The 27,120-nt window shown below is 47.3% G+C and overlaps 1 protein-coding gene and 1 long non-coding RNA gene across 2 annotated transcripts; one reads left to right on the top strand and one right to left on the bottom strand.

The window, feature by feature from the left end:
- Positions 1-3,182: 3,182 nt before the first annotated feature.
- On the bottom strand, positions 3,183-23,655 carry Cdc42ep3 (CDC42 effector protein 3). The gene is made up of 2 exons (NM_001048044.1): positions 23,433-23,655; positions 3,183-4,863 (listed from the first exon to the last, which is right to left on the bottom strand). Exon 2 carries the CDS (start codon positions 4,648-4,650, stop codon positions 3,886-3,888), a length of 765 nt encoding a protein of 254 aa, NP_001041509.1. The 5' UTR covers positions 4,651-4,863; positions 23,433-23,655; the 3' UTR covers positions 3,183-3,885.
- A 229-nt stretch (positions 23,656-23,884) lies between these two features.
- LOC134479326 (uncharacterized) lies at positions 23,885-25,522 on the top strand. The gene is made up of 2 exons (XR_010052493.1): positions 23,885-24,026; positions 24,678-25,522. It is a non-coding gene; the product is annotated as an uncharacterized LOC134479326 (long non-coding RNA).
- Positions 25,523-27,120: the final 1,598 nt, after the last annotated feature.

Below are 27,120 nucleotides of genomic sequence, written 5' to 3'. Positions count from 1 at the left end.
TTCAGCTTGGTTAGCTCTGACGGATGCTAGTACCTCTACCTCCATTGTGTCAGAAGTCTTAGGTCTACGCTGCACAATGGCTTCCATTCAGGCAGATGTTTTCTATCACCTGTGTCAGTCTGCACTTCTTGGCTAACCTTCAAAGAATAAGGATGATTGACTTCCCTCAGAAGCTTCTGGAAGTGTCATCACTATCAGAATCTTAACAGTAAATGCGGCAGATAACACGACAGTGGCTGTGGAACAGACTCCATTGTTACACATCACTTTATAAGAGTTTCCATCCCTTCACGTGATATTCCTTGCAGCAATTCACTACAGACTAATGGCTCAACAAGTCAAGCTGGGAACATTTGGACTTCCTTGCTTGAAGAGTAACACGACAACCATTCTCAGATGAAAAGTTCTCTGGATAAAATGGTGTGCTTTCAGAATAAAATGAGAGACCGTCTAGGCAGTGTCAGATCCAACAACTATGTTATTATGTTTAGCAGGGACCATTTTTTTCCCTTACAAAGCAAGCATATTGTTTAGCCAGCACCATGAGCTAATGATGTGTATGGCTATCTTTCAGCATTACAGCATTTTTGAGTCTCATTCAGCTGAAAGAAGTCTTCAGGTGGCCCACCATGTGGCGTGGCATTGAGAATGTTCTCCTGTTGTGCTGGATCTAACCTGAGAGTGCAGGTGGGGACACAGGACAGTTTTTACATTTACATCCAGGGCATAGGGCATAGTGGCCTATTTATATACCTTAGTTGCTTAAGAAAGCAATTAACTATGCATAGTCTGAGACCAATCCTAAATTGGAGGGTTTTGTCTGGGGCTACATTGCCAATATAAATTCCCAAAGGTGAGACTCGCTGCAGAGGGCAGCATTCTGAACTGCTCGGTTGTTGATGTAGCTCAAAGCAAAATGACTCAGTCTCCCCAGCTCTGCATAAACCAGAGGACTAGAAATATAACGTATGCTTCCCTTTTTTTTCTTTTCTTTTCTAAAATAGTTATCAATTCGTGGACTCACAGTTCTCCACCATTTTGCAGCATACAGTATTTGCAGTGGCCATCAAAAGTGCCGGCTGGAGGCTGTATCCTGGTGTCTGCTTCTCCTTCCTCCTCAACCAATTGTTCTCTGTGTCCCGTCGATAGTGAGGCTGGCCCACTGAGATTAATGACTATATTAACGAGGAGCTAAGTATTCTGATATTTTTATTTTTAGCATGTAATTTTTGGCTGAAAACATATAGTTTGTTCTCTTTTAGGTCTTACTGCCCATGAAAACAAACACCTATAAAAAAAAAAACAAAATAAAAAACAAAACAAAAAAAAACTTGCCTGCTTTAAGAGGTTTACTCCTTATGCAAATGATAGGACCTATTTCTGATAGTTGGTTCACACACAGGTGGCTTGTCACTCTTTTTTAGTTTACAGATGAAGTCCATTTGGGTTTCTTTAAATTCTTTATGTAAGTGAAGATAAATTAGACTAAGTTGGATAGAGACGCAGCTTGAAAAAACTCAAATTAGCTCTCAGCAGGTAGGAGCCTGAAGCGACTCTTTGTAGGACAGAAAGTTAACTGCCACTTGGGCGCCTGCTCAAGAGACTGGACCAGGCCATTTTCTTTTAATAGGAGAGCATTTTTTTTGCTATGTCAAGTACACCTACAGTGTGCGTGTGCGTGTGTGTGTTAGTTGTTTGAACTGGACAGAGTATGGATTTGGGAGAATGTGGACTTGGGTTTGGAAAACAGTTGAGCGGGCAGACGTGTGAGCAAAGATGGAGACACATCTGTCCCTTTCCCGGAAATCACACAGCAGACAGAGTACAGGGAGACTGAATATGATCAGTTATTAAGATGGGGAAGTGTGAGTTTGGCTGACACCAGCTACATAAAAATGAGCTCATGCCACTTGGCCTCACTGGCTAGAGTCTAAGTTTCTGCCTGTGACTGAGTGTGATACCACAGAAAGGAGCACCGGAAGAAGCAGAGAGAAGGTGCAGGGATTTGGGATTGATGAACAGACTCGAACCTCTAGGGGATGCTTTACTCTTCTCCTTGGTTAGCCACCCAGAGTGGGTTTCACTTCTGAGTTCCAAGATTCTCACACACATCACATGACTCAATCCAAGAACTCCAGACTCCAAGCCAGAGTCCCTGCTGCTGCTGTGAAGGTGTCTCAGGGTGACATCAGGCAGAGGGAACTGGCACTCGGCGTTGGCCACAGTGCTGAAAGCCAGGAAGGGGTGCTTGAAGAAAGACAGGAATCCATGTGCAATTTCCTGTTCTGGGTTCCTTAACCAATATCCTCAGGACATCTGGAGATCCTTGTAAAGGGGAAGGGCCTGACTGATCCTCTGTAGCTTCCTTAATCTTGTCTGTAGGGCCTACACTGTGTGGTGGAGCCTTTGTCTTACAGGTTAACTGAGTTTATAAGAATATGCTGTAGTCAACCTTGAAGGGGGTGGAGGGCATGCACAAGCGTTTTGCTGGTCCTGTGGCAAAGGCTTATAGTCTCAGCCCCACCCCCTCCCTCTCTCCTCTCCCTTCTCCCTTTCTTCTCTCATATTCCCCCTCTCTCTTCTCTTTCTCATCTCTTCCCCTCTGTCCCCCCTCCTCTCCTCTTTCTCTCTTCTCTCTCATTCTCTCCTCTCTCTCAGTGCTCAGGTTTGTATAAACCAACAATAATAACAAGAACGATCGCCTGTGTTCACTTCTCTTAAATGCCCCTCTCTCTAGAATCAAACCTTTAAAAGAAGTCAGAACTGTAGTCATCTCTTGACTTATGTTAAAGATGTGGGTACATTTTAGAAGGACTTTTACTAGATGATCTTCATCCTTTCTGATCTTGTTTATGACGTGAGCACAGTCATTTTAGCATTTCCTCTTTATTGCATGGCATGATGGACCCAAGCCATGTGGACGTGAGCTGTTCTTGAATACCTACCCCACCTCCAGTCTCTGCAGAAGCATCAGCCTGTGCCTCCACACTTTACAATTTACTGTGGTCCTATTGGAAGTATGGTGACACAGGAGCGGGGATGAGGGGGGCATGCCGATAACACACCGGGTTGTGTTATTTTTGATTGTGATTTTTTTCAAATACACATATGTAGCTTACAAGAAAGCAAGACAAATAACAATTGATGTACTGTGTATAAAATGGAGACTCTGCAATGAAAAGCCAAAGGCGCATAAAAATATATTTCAACTTTAAAAATAACTTAGTTACAGTAATACCTTGCTTGTTTTTAACCAACATGTAGCTGACAGTCAAACTTTTGCAACACGGAAATAGTATACAGAGATATATAAGAACCACAAGGAAAAAAAAATCCCAAGTCCCGTAAGGTTGTTCAAATATGAAAAGAGTAAAATCTTAACACTGGAGAACTTGCTATGGTGAACCCAAAAGATACAATATACAAAAGAGTCAAGGAAAAAAAAAAGGCGTAGGTGCGAAGTAAGTTTTGATTTCCTTCTTCCAACATGCTGTAAATCGCCTTGGAGAGACCACGGACCCAGCCCTACTAGACAGCCTGGATGTGTGCACATCTACAAACAAACAAAACCAAGTGTGTTTGAGCACCGACAATGCCTGCTTAAATGAGCTCTGACTCACTTCCTCATTTCCTTTTTTCTGCCAGAACAGGTTTTTTTTTTTTCTTCAATTTTTAAAAATTGTTGTTTTCAAAATTTTTGCAAACAGGGCATGATGGTTAAAAAAATATTTTGTACGAACAGGAGTGTTATTTTAGAAAAATGCACCACATGGCTGCAAATAAAAACAGTCAGAGCAGCTCTTTTCTTCGGCTGTGGTTAGATGATTTTTTGTTTTCTGCTTATTTTGGTACCTCTTACTCCCAAGAAAAAGGGCTGACTCCTGGTTACTTATTTTTATCCATGACATTCAGGACTTCATCCAAAAGTGAGGGCCCCAGATCCAACTGCAGGGAGAGCAGGGAGCCGGTCAGGTCGGAAAGGGATTCTTCTGATTTAGTCTTTGACTTCCCCAGCTCGCAGGAGGCAGGATGCTCAAACATGTCGTCCGCGGGCCAGTCGGAGTACTGTTCAGACAGGCTGGAGGAGTGGCTGTCCCTGCCCTGGCTGGACTGAGACGCGGAACCACTGGAGCCCCACGAGGTGTCTCCCTGGTGGACTGTCCCGTTCTCTAACAGACTACCTTTCTCCTCAACTTTCTCTTCCATGACAGGCTCACAGCTGAGTCTTGGCAACTTAGGACGCCCAAAGGACTCCTGCTTGGAATTAAATGTCACTGGTGATAATAAGGGCAGCATGAGAGCCTGGGATCCTCCAATAGTCGGGAGGGAGATGGCATTTTTGAGCACCGGGGAGGGTGTTTCCGTGAACATCGAGTCCGAGGTGCTATTGGCCCGGAAGAAGTCGTTGTGCCCCGGGAACTGGCCGGAGTGTGCTTTCTCTTGGTTTCCAGGCAAGAGCTCATAGTTCCCTTGAAGAAAGGAAATGTCTCCAAAGACGTCATGCTGGCCCTCTTTGCCGATGTGAATAGTGTGACGAAAGTCCCCCAAAGGAGGACTGATCATATCAGGGGACAGAATGTCCCTCAGTTTAAATTTCTTTCCCTTCTTGTTGTTAGCCGCTTTCAGGTAAATTGGGGTCTTGGCTGGCATTTTGGAATCTGAGAATGTCTATTTCACAGACCGGGAAAAGGGTGACCTTCTTCACGGTTATCCCACACTTCCAAAAAGTCCTCTTTGATAAGAATTGTCACATCATTTCTTCTCAGGTTGATCTAGGAGACAGGGTCTGAGAGATCTAGCTCAACAGAGATCTTTCCGGAGAGCCCGTTACATTGTCCAGTCCCTTCTACGGCAAGGAGAAACCTGGAAGAGAAACCAGAGCAGGTTGTGATTGCGAGGCTTCCGGGTCCACTCAGGCCGGCCACTCCCCAGAGCAATTACTCCAGAGCCCGGCCAGCACCCCACCTAAAGCCCAACCGTATCTCCTTCTACTAACTGCGATCAGAACTTTAATCTCAGCATGGGCTCACTAGTGAACCCCTAGTTCTTAGTTCTGGGGAAAACAAAAAAAGAGGTACTTGGCCCCTGAGCTAAAGCCTCACTACTTTTTAAACATAGCTATGGGTGTGGTTTTCTGAACACATCTGAAATTTTCACCTCCCTCTCAAAACTCATGTCAAGGGACTAGAGACATACACAGTGGTTAGAAGAATGTGTTGTTCTTATAGGGAACCTGGGTTAAGTTCCCAGCACCCACATGGGGGCTTATACCTGCCTGCAACTCCAGGGGATCCAACGTGCTCTTCTGACCTCCATGGGTCGTAGGCATGTATGTGGTACACATACATATGGACAGGCACGCATGCAGACACATACAATTTAAAAAACTGCAATCAACACAGGACCAACTGGGTCTGTTTAAAATTGTATTTTCTTTGCTATGACTGCTCACTAACAAGCCTGACAGTGAGATCTGCATACAAATGAAATTAAATGACTAAAGAAGGAGACTGGAAATTATCATTTAATAAGTGATGTTAGTATATAACTGCTCCAGAATACCTCACTAGGATGCATTCCTACAGATGGGGAAATATGACTACGGATGGGGGCAGGGGTACCAACACTCTGGTAGAATGCAGCCAAGCTACAGCTGGGATCATCATGGCAGAGAAAATACGGAGCCATGGAGGACTCCGGCATGTACTGGTAATCTGGGAATACCAGAACCGCTCCATTTCAAGACAAACCTCCACCATACATAATAAGTTGAGCTGTCCCCGAGGATCTTTTGGAACATCACTGATAAGGTGCATGCCCTGTCTCTGTGGGAGGTGAGCCTTCCGGCCTCCCTGGTGTTAGTGCCTTTGTAGATCCAACTGTGACTTGCTCTACTCAAGAAAGTATGGCAGCAGTCACTCCCTGGGTAGGTTACATTACAGAAGACGCCAACTGAGTGAAGAGTAGGAAGGGGGAGGGGAGAGAGTAAAGGAAAAGGGAGAGTATAGGAAAGGTGGAAGAGAGTAAAGGAAGGGGGGAGAGTAAGGAAAGGGAGGAAGGATGGAGAGGGGAGAAAAAGAGACTAAGTGTAGAGGTACTCATGCATGTCCATGCACCTGACCTCGCAGGTGTCCACACCTGACTTCACAGGTGTCCATGCACCCGACCTCACAGGTGCCCACTCACCTGACCAAACTTCCTTGCTAGCTTTGAAGTAGAAATGGATTTACCCCATCTAGTCTCTGACGACACACACACAGAGTTTTGGTCCAAAGCTTGGTCACATTCCAGTGAGGCCCAGGCCCTAAGCTCTGGCCAGACACCCACAGAAACCATGACTTAATAATAAGTGGATATCAATGCAGGTACAATGTTAAAGCCAAAACATCTTAACTGTAGATAGTGTTTGTTTCAGGCATAAGTGAAAAGCTGTGAGGAAGAAGGTCCAGGAGGTGCGTCAGTGCCTCCCTTGCTGAAGAGACACTTAACCTTCTGAAACCCCCTCCCCCATCCCACCAACCCCAAGAGCTGACATAGAGAAGCTAAACTCTCTTGACCCTCCCCTGCTTCCCCTCCCCCTCCCAGTCCTCTGGCACTGGGACTGACAGTACTCCTAGGACTGGGACAGACGGGCTTGAAGACAGTCACAGTTGCTTGGCAGCAGCTGGAGGCCCTCTCCATTTCCACAGTTCTTTCCTTCCAGCAAGAGTTTTAAACTTGCTCTTCAGTGACAGGTGACAAGGGCTGTGCTGTACGTACCACCCACTGGCACTGTGTGGGAAGCACAATGCAGCCTCACCTTAGTGTGTGAGGAGGAGGCTGGGGGCAAGAGGTTTGTTCCTGCCAAGAGCTGCCTGACCACAGAGCCAGCAGACATAACAGGACCTCAGGTCCCGAAGTTCTCCTTTTGATTTGATTTGGGTCTTGTCTCAATAACAAAAGGTAAGATTTTGCATAGAGGGTGTGGTAGTGACTGCCTGCAGCATCAGCATTGAAGAGGAGAAGGGAGTATCGGACTTCAAAGGCATTCAAGGGGCTAGTTCAAGGCCATTCTGAGATGCTTGAGATCCCATCTCATGAAACCAACAGGAAAAGCTGAAACCTTGGTAGACCTAATAAAACGCCCTTGCCAGTATAGGTCCACAACACAGAGCCCACAACACTAGGACCCCAGTGACACTGTCCTGCCCCAGGAGGTGGGTAGTAGGCAAGCCCTGGGAAAAGTCACTCCCCGGGGCAGATTATCAGCTGGGCCAGGATGGCAGCTGCCCTGGAGAAGATTCAAGGCTTGCCCTTGATGCCTGCCTGAGGTCTGCTGGCATATGGAAGGCCAAGAAGTACCCAGGCAGGGCATTCAATACCAGAGTGTAGTTCTCTGTCTCTGGCAGGGCTACCCACATCTGTTGTGTAAGGGAATGCGAATGGGGGTGGTGGGGATGTGGAAAGAGAAGACATAGTTTCTCCTGTCTGAGGGAGGAATGTTCAGTACCAAGGCTTCCTGGCTGGGCCTCTTTAGAGCATCCCTGCCTGGCCACAGGACTGTGGGCTTTTATCTGGAGGTTCCCTTGGCCTAGTAAAGGCTAGGCTTTATATTGGTGGCACTAAGACAAACAGACACCAGAGATGAGAGGGAAAAGAGACAAGGAGGGGGCTTTGAGAAATCCACAGACACAGCAGAGAGTAAGGTGACGACACCATGTGCCAGGCCTAACAGCTGCCAAAGACAATGGAAGACTGGTTTGCTTTCTAAGAGGGGGGTTGTTGGGCAAATACATCAGCTCTCCCGTTTAAAGGAGTTGGCGTCTATAGTGCTGGGCAGCACCCAGGAGTCCCACCCAGTCCTCTCTCATGTCCTCTCCCAGGATTCACTCCTGGCCCTCCCTTTCCAGGCTCTTGACTCTTTGGACTCTATTTCTGCTATTGCTTACAGACAGCTAAAGTCTTCCCTAGTAAGAAGTGGCAGGTCCTGGGAGAGGTATGTGTGTCCCCAGCAGCTAGAATCTAATGCGACAGTATTTTGTGAGAGCCTCTCTGCGTTCCCATAATGCTCTCTCACTCACAAGAACCCGAGAGGCTTCTGCTAGAATGCTGAATGTCTCCATTTACAAATAGACACTACTGTGGCACAGACATTGAGCCAGCCTGAAAAGACCCAAAAATGACACAGTTAACCAGTAGGCTAGGTTCCCTGTCTGAGGTGTAAGCCATTTAAAGAGCACAGTCTCTGGGAGTTTAGTTAGCTCCCAAGTTACCAGCGGGGTGGGGTGGGGGAGAGCATTCCAGAATCTTTCAGAGACACGAACGCACACAGAGCAGAGGAAGGGGAAGAGGCTTCTGCATACACGGCAGTAGTAATGTGGACAGTAGCTTCCATGCAGGGCAGCTGGATGCTATCTCTCCTACTAGTGAATCATATGCCCTTGGACCCAGATTCTACATACAGGTGCAGAGTCAACTGAATGATATGGGAGATGCTGTTTACAGGGTATCCAATCAAACATTTGTAAAAGCCAGGAGTTGGAAACAGCCTAGTTGTCTACCATCAGAAGATGTGTACAGATGACACAGCCACCCGAATTAGTAGTACTTACATCTAAGAAAGAATGAAACATTTAGTACAGTCACAGGGAAAGAGCCCAGAGACGACATGTTCAAAGGAAGACAAGGTAGGTGCAGAAGTGAAGTGTGGAAATCTAAGTGTGTTGGCTTGTATTTCTATAAAATGTATCAATATGCTTCATACGAAACTGCGATAGTTACTGTCCTCAGACAGTCTGAGTGAATGGGAGGGGAGATGGCCTTGCGAATCCTCTGTGATGTCAGCGCTCTGAACTACCGAATCAACTGGATATTTGAATAATAAAAATATAACAACTAAATATATATGGCTCACTCGCTGTATTAGAGAGCCAAGTCTGCACAAGGTACTTAGGTCTGGCAACATCCAGGTGTCACATGATGAGCATTTGTTTATTACTGGGCTTCAGTCAGGAGTCCCACCAGCATGGATTCTGGGGCATCTGGGCCCAGAGGGTGCTGGTCACTGACAACAGGTTACCCTTCCACATCTCCGCCCATCTCCTGTGATCAAGAGCTCTGTTTAAGCTCCAGGGTGTCCTATTCTCTTCAGCATTTGTGTATGTTCACTATTGTCCTGGATCTTTTAAAGACAGAAAGGAAGGTTTCTATGACAGACCTTTCTCACATCTCATCCCTTGGTTCTGAAGTCTGAAGTCTTCATGACTGCAGACTGTGGTTTTCCTTTCCACGATAGTGATGAAGAGGAGAGCCAAGAACCTCTGGGAAGTTATGTTCCTCAGAAAGCAAACACTCGAGTTCTGGGCTCTCGTGAGGGAAGCTCTGCCACCAAGGGGCCAGCTCCCAGGCAGCCATTAAGCCTTCTCTCCCAAGGAGCAGGCTACCCAGCTTCTGATGTGCATGCTCCTACTTGCAGGTATCTGTGAGAACCTCAGAGGTCAAGACATAGAGTAAGACTTAGGGGGTGTTAAAGCCACACCTCTGATAGGGAAGGCAGATGCCTGGGTTGTCACTCCTGTATCAATCTAGGATTCTAGTTATTTATCCTGTTGGGGTCACGGGTCTATACCACTACACCTAATTTTGTTTTCTGGAAACAGAGTCTCACTGTGTAATCTAAGCTATCCTAGAACTATGTAGCCCAGGCAGGCCTCATGCTTGAGGGTATCTTCCTGTCTTGACCTCCTAATATGTGTTGAGATTGTAAGCAAGGGTCGCCTTATCCAGCTTGCTTCCCTACTTAAGATTATGGTCTTACCATGTATTTCTTTTGGCAAACAAAATAATTCTAACCATACTGTCATGGCTATTCTTGGTGGTCCTCCTGACTATACCTGGGATGAACTACAATCAGAAATGGAGGGCACACCTGTGAGCGATTCCCTGCTTGGTTTACAGTGGGTAAATCCACTTCTAGTTCAGGGAAGTGGTGGGAAGACACACACCTTTAATCCAAATCTTGAGGCAGAACCTGTGGACCACACCTTCTGCAGGAAGTCTACATAAGGACATAGAAGCAGGAAACTGTCTTTGCTTGTTTGCCTTCACCATTCCTTCACTGGCATTGGAGACTATTTCTCTGGGATTCCAGCATATATATAAGACCAGCCAAAAACATCCAGCCTGTGGGACTGAGCAACTACAAGATTCTTAGACTTTCTGTTGACAGCTACCTACTGTTGGATTATCTGGACTGCAGCCTGTAAGTCATCCCAATAAACCACACATATACAATGTCTGTGTGTCATTGAAATAATTATTCCAATAAATTAAATTCCATATATATATATATATATATATATATATATATAGAGAGAGAGAGAGAGAGAGAGAGAGGGGGGGGGGGAGAAAAAGTGATTCTAGAGACTGACTAATACACATACCAAAATAAGTAAGCAGACATCAAGGGCACGGGGGGGGGTTTAAAAAAACAAATTACTGACTGAAAACTCAGTTCCTGGATTGCTCAGAAGTGAGTGCCCTGGCAGCTTACTAAGTTCTGAAAAGAACAAAGAGATCAAAATTTTGAGGGAAAATCCATTTATTTTAAGAAAGGAATGCTTGGTTTGTCTACTAATTATTTTTAGATTAATTCTTGGTTGGAGAAGGATACAAAAAAAAAAAAAAAGTCCTGCATCCTGCAAAACAGGTTGCAATGTTAATTCAAAACACACATGAGAAAACAGGGCAGGCTGTGTGAGAGGAGGATGATGCCTTCCTGACAGCCCGTAGCTCTCTTCCTCTCCTCTCCTTGTAGGAAGTGAGTTGAAATTCAACTTCCCCTTTCTGGCTTAGAAGTCAGAAGGAGCCCTGCTAGCTTGCATCATTCAAGGGCACCCCACTCAACCTTCTCCCCCTCCCCCAAGTCTGTACTGGGGATGGGATCCAGCGCTGCGGCGAATGTCTAGGCACTGAATCACCAAACTACACCCCCAGCTCCAAATTCAATCCTCTCTGCCTTTTGCCCTTTGGTCCCAGCACAGTAACTACGAAGCCCAGCACCCTGCAAAGAGCACCACCATTTGCACACTAACAGTGAAAAACTGATATTCTCTCCTGTATAAACCAGCAGTCTTAAGGAAGCAGGGTGGGGTGACCCCCTCCACCTGGGTCCCAGAGCACAGCATTTTCTCCGTGCTTCTCTGCGACCAACCAGGAAAAAGTACTAACTTCTCTTGGTCCCTCCACTGCATTCAGACTCCTAAACTGTACTGGCCCCTGGACTCTTTGGAAGGGATAAAGGCTACCTGGAACTTGTTTCTACGTGTTCTGAGGAGGGCAACTGGAGGTCAACCAAATAAGGTGAAAGAAAGCTCTAAAAGAGAACTAATGGGACACTAATCTTTAGGGATCTGAAGGACTCATTTCATTGTAATGAAAAAGAGATTAACTTGTTCAGGGAGGCGCTAGGATCACTAAGCAGGAAAATATGAGGACACAGAGCTTGACTTCCCTCTAGGAAAGATGGAATGAAGAGCCAAGGGAGCTAGAAAGCAGACGATGTAGACTCCCCAGAATGAGGGCCTCACAGCGGGAGAAGCCTGGAAACCTTCTACCGGGGACACACTCATTAACTTCCCCGAGGTTCCGTTTCACACTCCCCTATAAACAGGTCCACAGGCTTGTCCCTGAAAAGGCTTTCTGTTCAAACAGGGCTATGCTTTCTCGTGCTAATGACTAGCCAACCCCAGCTATCAGGAAACTTAATCATCAGTACAAAACCCTCCACAGGGCAGTCCTGGCAGGGGCTGGGGGGTGGGGGTGGGGCATTGGTTCTCTAAGGAAAAAAATAATCACAGAGAGGAGAATTTTGGTATTGAACATTTAACACTGAACTTAAAGGGGTTGAGGGTGAGGGGACAAGACTAGTGAACTACCCTGTAACAGTATCCCAAAGGGCATGCTTTTCATATTTCTAGCCTGTTCTACTCCACCCATCGGAAGATAAGATACCTTTTCTATCTTTAGAGTCTTATCTCCTGCCCGTGGTTCTTAAACTGAGGGCAGTGTTTGCCTCTTGTGAAACTGTGAGCTTCTATGAGGCTGAAGTTCCCAGTGGCCGAGCTCTACCCTGCAAGTCCTCCCCAGGCTGAGCAGGCTCTATTTTATGGACCCACTCAGAAAGTCTCATATGCCCACCTTCAATTACTTATAAATGGACTTCTCACTTATGATTAAACAACGGTTTGTATTTACGTTCCTTTACAACCCCAATTATACAGGGAGCCACAAATGCCATGTGGGAGACACACTACTAATTTATAGACACTCCTTACATTTACAGAACTTAATTGCACTTTTTAAAAGATTTTTTAAAAGCAACACTAAATGACAGGACGCCCACCTCCCAAGGTTCCAACACTTATGAAGAGAGCCCATTAGGGCCTTTTTTTTTTTTTTTTTTTCTTTCTTATAAAAGTGAGTTACAAGGGCGGACTGTGTGGACATTGGTTCCTAACAGTTCTAACAAGGTAGGCCGAGGGCAAGTTCTCTCATGCCCGGTTCCTTTTGCATGACTGGTTTAACAGAGACTTAGCCTCAGTGCTGGCCTGGAGCACCCAGCAGGCACTGGAGGGCTGATGGAGGAGTCCAACTCACTGCTGTGAACTGCTCACATGCTCGGTAACTAATGGATCCAACTTGGTCTGCGACCATACAAAGACAAGATCAATAAAGATTTTGACCCTGTTTACAGCATTATTCAGTCACTCCAATTTTTGCCAAAAGCCAGGATCTCCCAAGACTGCTTCGTTGTTCAAACAGTAAAGTGAATCAAAGCCCGCTAACATTTCGGTCAGTAGTTGCTTGTGCAGAACTCCAGCTCCGACCGTAGGAACCTAAAATCCAGACTGTGGACTCTTCCGAGGGCTGAAGAGAGGATATCTCTACTCCTTTGCGGTTAGGATACCTTCTCAAACTGGGCATTCTGGATACTCTGTTTCTCCTCTGTGCTCACTAAAGGGACAGACTGGGGATTTCTGAGCTATCCTTGCATCTGATTATTAGGGCTGACTATAATCACCCACGCTCCCTGAGTGGGTTAAAAACCACAGGTTTCTCTGCATCGCATCTGCACTGGATAAGTGGCCATTTCACTGCCAGCCATTTCTGCAGGAAACTCCCCATGTTAATTACATACTTGTCTATCTCATGCACACATATCTGAATGAATGAATGAATGAATGAATGAATGAATGAATGCCGTCTGTAACAAGGTTGAAAGTCTTCTATGATTCTAAAGTGGACTTGCCTCCTACATCAATCACAAAGCACACAGTGGACTTTAAATTTTGAAATATCCTATCCGTAGCCAATTCAATTTTTCTGTCACAGGAGATAGGTTGACTGGCTCCAAGAAAGCAACCCACAGTGCGTGTTTCCCCTGTGGATGAGGCACACGTGAAATGCCTAGCTCGTGACAGAATGTGTGCGTGTACCAGCTGATAGACCAATGCTTGCTGTGGGCCAGGCAGGCACTCATGAAATCCTTAGGACACACACCTAGGAAACATTAAGCCCATGTTTTGGGTCAATCCTCAGGAGCCAGAAGTTCTGACACATCTGTACCATCAACTGGATAACATGATGTATACCAATCAAAACAGTTGCTCCCTAAGTCCAGAAGTGCAGAGAAAAGGTCGCACAGAGACTGCAGTAGCAGACACCGCCTTGTCCCACACCCACAGTGGGTGAACAGGGCCCCACACTCCCTTCCAGCTCGAATACACCACAGCTTCTTGCTGGCTTTGCTATTATTGAAACATAATCTCAAAAGGAATTTGACTTTGTGGTTGGTTAAGGTCAAAAGATTAAAAATTTAAAGCAACAAGAAAACCTCCGAGCCTCAAGAAAAAAAAAACAAAAACAAAAACAAAAAAAACCCAGACATCCTGTTCCTAGAAAATATCCCCTTGTTACTTCTCTTCCCAGAGGAAGCACATGCATGTGACCGTGCGCAAAGTCAAGGCTCGCCTGCCCTGGGGACAATGCCTCCCTCGTCCGTGGCTATTCACACTTTACTTCCCTCCTGACTTTCTGGAACCAAGAACTCTGTGTCCCAAGGTGGAATATTTTCCTTACCTTCTTACCATCAAACACAATTCATAACATCCTCTGAGACCTGCTTGAGAGCCATTTCCTTCCGGGAGGAAGTTTTCTGACTCACCTCACGTAATCCTGCCTTGATGCTGCGTGGCTTCTGGGCTTCCTTAGGTCTTGTGTAGAACTTACGTCATTTGTTAGTGTCCTGTTTTCTGCCTCTGTGATTTTTACGCCTACCTCAAAAAGAGTAAGGTAAGCCAAGGTATTATGAACGAGAGCTACTGTTGGGTCTTTTTCCGTGCTGGCCACTAACTCACGTCACTGAGACTTCACTACGTGAGCTTTTGTTCTCTCTCTGCCCATCTCTTATATCGAGAGCCTCCAATAGGTGAGCCAGATCTAGCCCCTTACCTGTTTGGTAAATCGAGTTTTATTGGAACAGTGAATGAGGACTTGTTTCTGTACTCCCCACAGAACAGCAGTTCTCCTCGGAGGGAGGCTTGGCACCCTCAGCAAGTAACAAAACAAATGTCTACACATGTTTTTGATCCTGTGACCTTAGGTGGAGAGGACTGGCCAGTGGCACCTCATGGACACACAACAAACATGCCGCTGATCACCCTCCAGTTCCTCGGACAGCCCCTCAAAGAACACTATCAGGCCTTGAGCCTCAATAGACTGCAGTTGGACGACCACAGCAGTCACCACTGCCAGAATGGATACCGGGCAGAGACTGCATGTGGCCCTCAACGCGTCAAACCCTTACTGAGAGGTTTGAACCCTTGCTCTAGACGCTTGCATCTCTACAAAGCTTTGCTGTCCACGCCTACTCTTCGATCAGATCAGACCCTGCACACGGCCTCAACTATCACTTCTAATGATAACTTCCGGAGCAGAACTTCAGCTCACAGGCCTACTTAAGTCTAGACTAGAACCTCTCAAAGTGGTCCATGGACCAGACCAGTCTATAGGTAAAGAAATCGAGAGTAAGCGCTTAGAAACGTTTTGACATTGCCATAGCAACCAAGCATGTGGTTGACATTTTCTTTTCTCATTGAAGTGGTTAATGATAAGCCTGGGGTCTGTTCACTGTTGACCTTACTGTGGGGGGTCCGAAGTATACATTTCGTCATGCACAGTAAGTAGCATCATTCTGCCACTGATTGGAAATTGAAATCAATAGGCAAAATAGTGGCTCTTCCCAGAGTTTGAAGCATTGAACGTTTCTCTATCTTCCCTCTCTCTGACTACCCATGGTGAGGGCCTTCTGTGCCTTCTTCTCTTTCTTTGTAAATGACAAAACCCAGCTGTCATCTCTCAACCTCTCCCCAGCTTCATTCTCCTTGTAAGACCAAAGTCCTATCACTGACTTTCTCCTCATGCGCCCCCACAATTGCCCTGTTATGCACTTGCTTCTCTTTATCTTCTTACCTAGAATCCACCCATAATCTTAAAACCCTTTAGAGGCAGGCCCACCCTTGCTGCCTGGAGACAGCACATGACCACACAGGCAAACTAAGGAGATGCCCAACCCTTCAGCTGTAGCTCTTCCCTGTTGCCAAGGCCTCTGGAGCTCCTTAGCATCATGTGTGCATCTGACGTCCACCAACCATCACACTGTATTGTAGTTACTGCTTTCTTGCACATCACCCCCACCCCCGCCCACTGGGCTGTCCTATGAGAATGAATTATTTTACTCATAGAAGAAACTAAAGACAGCATATATCTGTGACTGTAATTTAAAGGGGAAATGGCTTCTACCCATGCCTACAAAGTACAAACAAGTGTCTTATTAGAGAGTTAGACTACCTTGGGTCATTCAACTCTTCTGATTACATTCAAGTCCAACTTGAAGAGTGAGATTCTGGAGAAGCTGTGAGCCCACTCTGCTGACCTCTCCTCTGAAGTGGAAGTGAGTTCAGGAGAACTTGGCTTAAAAGGAGATGTGACCCAAAAGCATATGAGGAAATCTCTGGAAACCACAATGGGCATCCTATACCAAAGGGAAGCCCGGGGTGGGGCCTGTAACAGCCTGTAACAAGAGAGGACTCCACTTCATTGAGAACAGCTTTCTCAAGGCTTAGAGAAGATGGAGAGTCCCAAGGCCCAGCAAAGACTTGTCTCCATTTGGTCACATAATCAAATTATTTTCAGAAAGAGGCCAAGACTCCTGGTCGACTGTTGCATCTATTTTTAGTGAAACTGAGATCTTTGCATTGAAGAAATGTGGCCAAGTGGGCCCTAGTCAGTCCCCTCAGCACCTAGCGTCCTTTGCTCCTTTGGAGAGAGCTGTTAGGTGGGAAGCTTAGGTATGACACTGACTTTGGCAAAGCCTGAGGACAGCCCTGATGATAGGACAATGACTTGAAGGGCATAGCAGCTGTACTTCTCTCTAGATAGCAGGGGACCCACAGGGACCCCTCCATGTGCCAGTGCCAGACCAGGATATAGAATTACCTTCAAGGACTTGAGTAGGAGCAGGATGAAGTCAACAAGCATCAAATGAATAAATAGGAAGTCCTCCTGCATCTGGGTTAGAGCTCATTATATAATCACGTAAGTGCAGAAGGAGGCAGGATGTGGCTGGCAGCTCTTATAAACAGACCTGGGCATCTTGGCTCACCACAAACTTACTTGTGAGCTGAAGTGGTGACTGAGAAAGCTAAAGCCCTGGAAGCTCCCCGCACAGACCCCAGCCAGACCCCTTTCCATAACCTGCTGTGTTGGAACCTATCTGGAGACCCCATGCTATAAGGTGCTCTAGAAGCCAGTGCTTGTCTCAATACTTTCTACCAGCTTATAGCATTTCTGTCCCGCTTCCTGGTGTCACAGTGCTAATCGAGGCCAGTGACTTCCTCTTGAGACTTGAGTTTCCTCCTCTGCAAACTCTAAATAGAATTGTGGGCATCTTCTTGGGGCATGAAGTGCTTGGCAAATGGCTGGTAGGCAATGAGCCCCAACCCGAGAGAGAGAGAGAGAGAGAGAGAGAGAGAGAGAGAGAGAGAGAGAGAGAGAGATTAGTAACAGTGACTCTGAAAGAGCAGAGCTGCACAAGGCAGGCTTTGGAAAATCACCATCAGAAGTTGCATTAGTCTGGGTTCTCTAGAGGAACAGAACACGTAGAAGGACTATATAGGCATTTATTGGAATGGTTTATAAGCTGTGGTCCAGCTAGTCCAACAACAGCTGTCAACCAATGGAAGGTCCAAGAATCAAACCAGTAGAAGTTGTGCCATGCACAGAGATGAATGTCTCAGCTGATCTTCAATATAAGCCAGACTCCTGAGGAAGTAGGCTCCCATGCCAGTGATGGCCGCAGGGCAAAGAGAGCAAGCGGCCTCCTGTCCTCCTTCCAAGTCCTTTTTCCATATTGCCACCAGAAGGGGAGCCCCGGATTAAAGGTGTATCTTCTCACCTCACAAGATCTGCATTAGAAATGGGTCTTTCCATGTCCAATGACTTAGTGATGTAAATCATTACAGATGCACCCAGCTGCTTGAGTTCTAGTTAATTCCAGAAACAGGATGACCACCAAAAATAGCCATCACAGACATTTCATTCAACTTTATTTCTTTTAGATTTTAGGATCTGGACACCTAGTTGACTGTTTTAACTAAAGTGTAATAATGTCTTCCAGATGATGGGCTCCAAAAGTCAAACTTCCTGCCCACGACAAAACCGAGCATGAAGCAATCCTTGTTTTGACCCCATACACAACAGCTGAGACCCAACTGAGTGTGCTGTGTGTTCCCCACTGGACTGGTGGCAGCACTCACCTCTCCCCAGGTGAGCCACTGGATTACGGAGTCCTTCATGAAGGATCCAGGATAAGAGCCTCCAGTTTGAACATGATCTAATCTTAGCATTACACCCCAGCTCAGCGTGACTAGAAGACATTTCATTCTGAAGACATCTAAAAGTGAGAACACCACCTGTAATTTGGTGCTAGGACCTGACCAAAGGGAGCCATGTGACTATAAATATGACCTTCAGGATGTCACCAGAACAAGACAGATCCCCAAATGTGTAAGCTGTCCAAACAGAAGCCGGTCTTTGAAGTCCCTGCCTTCCAGCCTGCTCTGGCTCCTTAGAGAACTACATGCTGTTTTCCAGCCCGACACCCCTTTGTTATTAGCAGGCTCGGCTAATGCTGATAGGTCGTGTGGATGCTGGCTTATGGAAATCCAGGGCTGGGGATGATCTGAGTTCATCAAACACCAAATCCTGTTAGAGACGAGAAACAGGCTTCCAGAGGCCGGACTCACACCATACGGATCCACATCAAGCTGCCAACCTGTGTTTTCAGATCTAATCTTTGTTACCTCCGCCTGTTTCCAAGCAGAAGCACCACTGATTGCCAGCATCTTCCAGGCATGCTCTTCCAGCCGCGCTGCTGTACCGCCTGTGGCCCAGCAGGCTGCGAGGCACACAACACACAAGTCCTCTGTGCAACTGTGGCTTGGGGCTCCCCAGCGTGAGTTTTCTACTGGAGCAGTCCTGCAGCCATTGTGAGGACAAAACACTCTGAGACACAGCAGAAGCTCTTTCCACAGGGAGTAGTGGGTGGTGCCCACTGGTGTAGTGGATACTCTGCAAAGTTGTTCAGGAAGGGGACCAGGACCAGGACATCACCAAACTGGCTTTCTGCAGTTAGTTCCCTTCCCTGGTCTTTCTGAGTCTTCAGGAATGCTATCCCGTTGGGTCACTACAGGATGTGACCACTTAATACCGCTTAAGAACCATAGGCTAGAAGGCCAGTCCTAACATTCTGAAACATGCAGCTTCCAAACCACTAAAATTCTTTAGTTTTAAAAATGCCCTACTCTTGAAGTCCATTGTGAATGGATGATTTAGGCAGGCACCAATGACAGCATAGACACCATTGAGGCTCATCAGCTTCCATATACGGTCTGATTACTTAGAAGTGGGGTGGTGGAGGTGGCACTGCTGGGCACGGTGGCATTTGAATATAGTTCCAGCACTCAGGATGCTGACACAGAAGGATCAGGAGTTCAAGGTAGGAAACAAAACCACAACCAAACAACCACCATTTTAATGTCTGTTGCCTACTATAAAAAGCTATACAGTTAAAAAGCTGCTTTTCTACCTAGCACACTCAGTCTGGTACCCCACTCTGTAAAAGTTGTCATTGAAGTGTATTAATTAAGCCAAAGGAAAACTTATTTTTTCAAAGGGAAAAAAATACCCTGACTGCCTGTTAATTGCTGTAGATGTGGCTGGTTACTTGACATAGTTTGTAGGATGTTGTTTTGTTTTGTCGTCTTTAAAGGAAGTGGGCAGGAAAAGAGAAAATTCCAGATCAGGCTGGATAGCCCCAACTCCAACAGCTGTCCCCTTAGTTCTAAAGCAAACCTGAGTCATTTCCAGAGCCTGCCTGGGGTGGAGCTGGGACTTCACAGCTGATGAGAAGCAGAGGCCAGGCGGATCGTCCTGGGCGAGCGTGCTCTGGCCTGTGAGGCTTCTTCGTGCTATCTTCCACACCAGACATTTATCTAGTGCTATCCAGGGCATGTGCGCCACTGTCACAGGCCCCCTTCTGTCAAGGACAGAGTTCAGGGCCTTTCTGCCAACCTCCTGTCGTTCCTAATTTCCCTGGAATTATCAGGGCAATATCACTACCTAACAGGCACTGAGTATCCACTGGGTGCCAGGGGCAGCAGGGCAGGCCATGGATGAAATGGCATACCACGGTTATTCAGCCCCATTACCTCTGACTAATCCAAGGCCACGCCCACACAGGGGCTGTGCTCATTCCTGGATACTGGAGTGCCTTGTCCCCAGCAGGGCCTGGCTTTCTCTTTTCAGAGTCCCACATTGGCACCTGGCAAATCTCTTTGTTTCTGCTATAAACTGCTCAGACCAACTCTAGCAGCTTCACGCCAGCTCTGCTCTAGAAGAACAAGGTTGCCATATACAAGACTGAACCAGCCACCCTTAATAATTAAGTAATTCGAGCTGTCTTCCCTAAGGCTGACAATTACTGTCACTTTCCTTTTGGGTGTTGAGATGGTGAGATAGAATAATACAAGATGAGTTCCTTTCCAGAGGCCAAAATCCATAACAGTGATCACATTTAATAGCTCGCCTAACCCTCCACCCAGACAATGGAGGTGTGGTATGCAGAACTCGGTCAAACATACCGAATTCAAACTGTGCCCTGCTACCTATACTTAGTTGTGTAACCTTGACCAAGTTACAGAACTCTTGAGAGTCTAAGTCCTCATCTGGACAAGAAACACCATACCATCTATCTAAAAGACTAGCTGTGGATATTAAATGAGACAATCACACAAGCCAAATCACGTGTCCAATGTCACACAAGTGCTACATGCCAGCGCCAGGCAATGTGCCTAGGCCACCTTACCCCAAGGTAAGAATGGGTCAGGTTTTCCCAATCCTTTAACCTAAAGAGGCACAGACTCCAAGTAGAGGTGGGCACTCAGGCACACCCTCATGTAGGTATGCTCTTGACTGTCTAGCTTTGGGCAAACTACATCACTGGTCTGTTTTCGGTTATTACAGCCATAAAATGTAGGCATTGACACGCCTCATTACATAGAAGGATTTTTTTTCGCAATGAAGGACTTAACACAGGCACTGAGAAAAGTACTTGGCTTAGTACTGAGGACAGACTTTGTGCTAGAATTACTTTTGATGTCCTAACAACATGGTCCATTAGAAGTCTCTTAGATATTTTTCTGGAGGGGTGGTGGTTGAATCTGTTAATCTCAAATGGCTTAACTTGTTCTCTGAGAAACATAGTATATTTAAAAATACAATTTTTAGGTTCTTACTCAATGAAAAGAAAAATAGGTCAATGGGATTCTAGTTAGAAAGAAACTAAGCCGAACCTCTATGAAATCAGACTGAAACAACAAAAATGATGATGATGATGATGGTGGTGGTGGTGGTGGTGGTGGTGGTGGTGGAGGTGATGATGATGAGGAGGAGGATGATGAGGATGATTGGTATAGTTTTTCTAAAGGCTCTTTAGGTCGGGAATTGTATTGCCACCCATTAGATAAATGCTATGTCTAATAGCCAAAGACCTTGTGAAAATTTTATGGCTTGGTTAAAAACCTTAGGGTGATATAGGATAAAGAGACTTTATCCCCAGTGCTGTTGAATAGCAGGAAATTTATAAGTGGAAAAGGGCAGCTTTTGTGAACATGTCAGACATAAAACAAAACGCCACATTAAAGGGAAAGTGGAGAGCAGGCAGCGCCAACCGGCTCCAGGGAGCCCTTCTGCAATCACAGTTACAGCTTTCTGTGCATCTTGGACCGCATTTAAATTCACAATAAAAAGGAAAAAAATGTACAGTAAGTACTTTACTCTAGCTGCCTCTAGTCCCCTTAAGATATGAGGCCGAGGGGCTGGGGAGTTAGCCCAGTGGTAGAGCGCTTACCTAGGAAACGCAAGGCCCTGGGTTCGGTCCCCAGCTCCGGAAAAAAAAAAAAAAAGAACCAAAAAAAAAAAAAAAAAAAAGATATGAGGCCGAATTTCAGGGCTCGGATTAGGGGGTGTGGGAGGGAGTTCATCTTACTTCATATCTTCAGGGGCTGCCACAGTCAGCCTCAGCACTGTGTTCCAATCACGGAATTCAGAATGCAAATCTCTAGCAGATGAGATGGCTAGAAAACAGAAACTGCCATGGACCCAGGAGGTTTCCAAAGCTCTCTACACATCATCTGTGAGGCCAGGGGCTGGTATCCGGGTCTTACACCATGGGTGAGGCCTACTGGAAAACCTAGGCACCTCCAGATGGACTGTCAACCAGTCCTCGAATATAGAGCTCATGCTTTGTCCCACATTGCTAGACATTTCACAGCCCCCTTATGTCTGAGTCCTTCGTTCTGAAAAAGGTGTTTGTGCTTACATCTAAACTGTCCATCAAATCACAATGGTGGAAACGTCTAGAACTGTCCAGAAGTTGTACTTCTTAGCTCAGTTGAAAGATCTTTTATAAGTCAGAACATTACAGGGGTCTTTTAATGGACTTAGGGATACCCCTGGGGCATCCCGGCTCCTTCCTGGTGAGGCTTATTTCTCCCTGTGATGTTAACGGGAAGTTCCCAAGTCTGGGTCTGCTATTAAAGCAGGGACATCTGCTACCCTCCTAATATTTTCAAGGCGGCAACCCCTCCTCCACCCCCTCCCAGAACTTGAGGATATGGTGAGGGCTACAAGCTGCCAGGGTGGGGAAGAAGCAGAAGGAATCTTTGTCTCCCTAACACATCCATCAGTTCCCTCCCCAGAGCCCCCTACACACTGCACACATCAGTAGCCCGCTCCCTGCAAATGCACCAAGGCTGTAAAGATTCATGTTCCAGTCCCCGCCTGACATTCCCCTTCCCACCCTCGTTTTAATTCACTCACTTTTTTTTTTTTTAAACAAAATGTAATTACTTGACTGTCAGCCGGGGCTGCACTCTGGGGCTTTTACTCCTTTCAACACAGATGTGCGCCCAGCTTTGATGCTGCTGTCCTCGCAGCTTGTCCCAGCCACAGCCGGCTCGGTAATGTAACATTCAAGTGCGTATTTATTTTTAAACTGACCTCTCCTAGACGGTGCAGTATAAAGCAGGTCCTGCCAAAAAAATATGCTACTTTCTATTTATAAGATGAAACACATGCCTTCCCTCCCAAAGGCGGGAGGGGGGTGGCGTATAATAATTCATAAAGAAAAAAACTGACTGGCCAGATCCATTCGTCCTCATCCTCGCATGGCTGTGTCAAGATACTTAGTGAGGAGGAGGAGAGGAGGAAGAAGAGAAGGAGCAGCCGCAGCAGGAGGAAGAGGAGAAGGAGGGAGTAAAGATCTTGTAAACGCTTCAGTTGTGCAGAAACCGCAATCAAGAAAGAAAATAATTTTTCCCAACTGCCAGATCTGCAGGTTGGAGCCTCAGCTAAAATGCACTGCCTCTGTCAGTGCGGAAACTGCCAAGCTGCGCGGTGCCCTCATAAGCGCCGCGGCGGTACAAACACACAACTAGAGGGGCGCGGTAGCCAAGTGCGGTTGGTTCTGATGGAAAAACGCAACTTGCGCCCAGAATGGCTGTCAATGGCCAGGAGGGGGCCGTGCTGCCTGCAGCCCCACCCTAAAGAAGTAGGCACTGATGGCAGAGCTCCGAGTCCTGATCCCCCCACCGGGACATCAAACATGATGTCCCCCTTTGATCCTCTGGACATCAGCTCAAGAAGGCGGTGCTCTAGATTATCTTCGCACCTTGTAAGTCTTCCAAGGCCACCATCTGCACTAGCTGGAAGGGACTTAGGTTGAGGGTCGGACAGACTTACAGGTGGAGAGGCACTGTGGGTTTCATACTCACCAGCTGTCTCCAAGGCTCCTTGCTTCTGCCCGGGGACCGGGCGTCGGCCCGGGTCGCCTCCCGAGGGCGCACACAATCCTCGCTAGTGCTCGCAGAACCCGAGGGGCGGCGACGGTTCACCGCCCAATCTGCTCCCGGACTGTGCGCAGCGTCTCCCGGAGGTAGGAGCTGCGAAACTGGGTTGCCAGCGAGCGTCCCGCTGCTGTGCTCCCAGCGGCAGTTGGAAGCGCCTGCGACGCTGTGCGCGCGGCTGCCGGACGCGCGGCCTCAACCTGCCCAGGGCGGGGCGCGGGGCGGGGCCCGGCGCGGGGCGGGGCTGTGAGGCCAGGGCAGGGCGGGGAGAAGGGTGCGGGCGGAGCCGGACCTTCCCTCCGCTGTACCTGTCCCCCACCTCCCCACCACCCTTAGACCTGCAGGAGTGGCGGCGAGGCTGCAGGCTCTTGGAGGACAATGGGCACCCACTGTCACCTCCCAGTCCCACCTCTCCCCGGTTGTGGCTTCTCTCTGAGGCAAACCCGGCTGGGGCTCCCTCAGGCACAAAGAGAAGTGGCGGGGTGCTCTCTGTAAAGAGGGGACCCCAGAGCGTTGCTGTCCGTAAGTGCGGGAGAACAATGGGACTCCGCCCGCACCCGGGACCCTCGTGCTCACCCTCGTGTCCCCGCCTCTCCCTGTCCTACCTAACCCACCTAGCAGTGCGGGGCTTCGCCGCGGAGGAAGGGGACCTGCGGGGAAGAAGGGCCACCGACCCGGTCGCCCGCAGCGCGACCGCAGCTCCCTGGGGACTCCCTGGCAGCCGAAGCTCTTGGGAGGGAAGAGGAGGGTCGCGTGCTGTCAGCGTGCAGCCTGCTTCCCTTGCAAGCTGTCGCCAAAACCCGGAGCGCGGATCAGACGCGCGGGAGACGCGGGGCTGGAGGCTGAGCGCCTGCGGGGCGCAAAGAAACGCAGACGCAGCAGGTTTTTCCTGTCTGGAGGGAGGTGTCTCCTCCCCCTCCAGGTCTGTCCGAGATTGACCTAAAGCTGCGGAAGCGGGGTGGCGGCTCTCCCGGACGCTCTGAGGGGCGGCGCAAGTGGCGCAGCTGCTGCCGCTCCGGACCATAAAATTCCGCCCACGGCGACACCTGCGCCTGTCGGTCACCGGGCCAGGGCCTCAGGACGACCCGCCCCTCTGTCCCTGGACCTCTGTAGGAACCCAGAGAATTAATGTTAATTGTCTGAACAGGTCGCCCTCTCTTCCTTCTCCCTTAGTCCGCCTGGTTGGAGACAGGAAAAGGTGGCGTTTTCCGGCCTTGAGGTCCCCGCCGGCTTGATTGACCTGGAAAAGGAGTTGGAACCCTGAGGAGTCGCACGCTCCGGGCCGGGCCCCAACCCTGGGACAAAGCTGAGCCCCTCCAGGAGACCTTGGCTTCCCTGAGCGCTCTGGGCTTCAGGTCTTCACCAGGGTGCCCCGAATCAATAGCTCTGAAACCTTAGACTAGGGTGCACTTTAAGCCCAGGTTTTAAACCACGGTCAATGTTAAGGTGAATTTAAAAAGGAAGCGGACACAACTGTTCGGGAAAGCAAAATACTTGGGTGGAGTGTTAAAAGCCTCAAAGAAAATAATAGTTGGCAGGTTAAACAGCCATGAGGTCGGAAGTCAAATTCAAAACCGCAGAAGTGATACCAGAATTTTGACAAGCAAAACAGTAGGTGAAGATAAGGGACCCGGCCCTGTTTCCTTTCTCCAACTGACCGCCTGCTCCCAAGTTGCCTTTGGCAGACACCTGGGTTCCACTCCAGATTCCTCAGAGTTTTACTTGGGGCTCATATTTCAAAATATATGTTCCATTTGGCACTAATGTATACATTTTATATACGGATTTATTGAAAAATATTAAATGTTACTGGCCTAGTTAGATAAAAAGTATTTTATAAATATTTATGCACAGCTTTCATTACATATGGCATTTGAAAAAGTACAAATACGCATGTATATACAATGCTGTGTGAAAATTCCTTTTGCATGCATACATTCCTCACACATATGTCTTGTGTGATTTTTTTTCACTTGTTCTATTGCTAGCTGCCATTAAAAGCGGTCCATTTTCACGTGTCTAAGTGAATAATTTCTTTTACAGTTTGTGCAAACATAGGGTGGCAGGTAGCTGGAAGTTAAGACTTTTGTTCCAAAACCCCATTTTCATTCTACTGTGCTGTTCCTGTTTCATCCAGAGGTGGTTTCTCACTATATGTGTTTTTAAAAAGGCTTTGCCTTGGAGCCCTATGCAGACAATCTGTGTGTGACCTACTTCTTCAAAGGTCCAGTGGTGCTGGCTTGATCCATCCCGGCTTCTCTGAGGCCCTGTGTCATTTTATTTTATTTGTGCTGAACACCTTCAGTGAGGAAAAAGAGCCCTCGACTTGCGAATTTTCTTTCCAAATGAGTTCATTTCCTGATTTAGTCATGGCAGCATTTAGGTTTCGTGGGTTTAGCGTTAACTTTAGAAGGTTCTCCTGCTAAGCAGAAAGGAAAACCTTGCTTTCTTTCTGAAGGCTGAGACTTCTGAGACTCTGTATTTCAGAGAGGGTTAGCCTTGAATAAAAAAAAATCAATGGGAATCTTGGAAGTCTGTGACTAATATCTATAGCACATGGACCTGTGGATGAGTCCCTGTGAAGCCAGACTAGACTAGTTGGTTCCACTGGGATGGACTAGGGAGAGGAGAGTCTGGTTGGGGTGTGAGAGAACCATCAGTGGCTTGTATTTAAGGCTGCCTTGCCAATAATCGCTCTCACCCATCTGGCCGTATCAGACTTCCAAGCTGCCCTGTAGTTTATACCTGCTGGGGCCTGCCTTCTATCTGTCCAGGACACTTCTTCCCCCAAAGCTTCAAAGCCTCCTTTCTCTCTCATTAAGATCTCTTTCTCAAAAGAGACCTCAAGGGTGAGACTTTCCCTCCCCTAAAATAGCAGTCCCACCCAAATTCCCTTTCCCTGAATAAAGCAGGGAGAATAGTTTCTTCACGACCTGACATGACATCATATGTTTTTATAGTGTCGGTGATGGCCCGTTTTCTGTGGTGCATGGATGGACGTAAAGTACTTTATAGCTTCTGTACCTAAAGTGGGGCCTAGCAGATAACAATACCTGTTGAATAAAAAGCCCTGAATAGCAACCTCAAGTCTAAGAGCCTCGTTTACAAACTCCATAGCACAGGATAATATTTTATTAAACATTCCTGGGATGTCCCGCACAACTGCTGAGACCGAAATTTCAGTCCCTTCTCTTTAGTCTGACTGAAGGAGAAACACAAAACACATGGAACGTTTTAAGTTTTCTAAAACTCAAACATTCGAGAGGAAAGCTTACCAAAAAAGTCTTTGTAGTCCATGTATAATGCATAACTATTTTTCTTCTGGCAAAGCTGAAATGTACCCGTGTGTGCTCAGCTGGGGTTTTCCCCCCGAAAATGCCACATTCGGGTTGAACTGAAGCATGTATGTTCCCCATTATCCCCCACCCCCCAGTCGGATCTAGGTGGGGCAGTGTGAGGAAGAAACTGGAAGGTTGGGACTTTTATTTGACGGCGCTGGGGATGGAACCCAGGGCACACACTAGGCCCACACTCTGTCTCTGAGTTACACTCCCAGCCTGATTACAACATCTTAAGTGCGTCTCTAGCTGCAGCTTAAGCTAGTCTCTTGGCTCCC

This window comes from Rattus norvegicus, chromosome 6 (assembly GCF_036323735.1).
Source record: "Rattus norvegicus strain BN/NHsdMcwi chromosome 6, GRCr8, whole genome shotgun sequence".
Classification (NCBI taxonomy): Eukaryota; Metazoa; Chordata; class Mammalia; order Rodentia; family Muridae; genus Rattus; species Rattus norvegicus.
This window is presented reverse-complemented; position numbering and strand designations above follow the sequence as displayed.

Excerpts from the sequence above, each read along its gene's own strand:
- Cdc42ep3 (NM_001048044.1), bottom strand. The coding sequence starts at position 4,650 with ATGCCAGCCAAGACCCCAATTTACCTGAAAGCGGCTAACAACAAGAAG.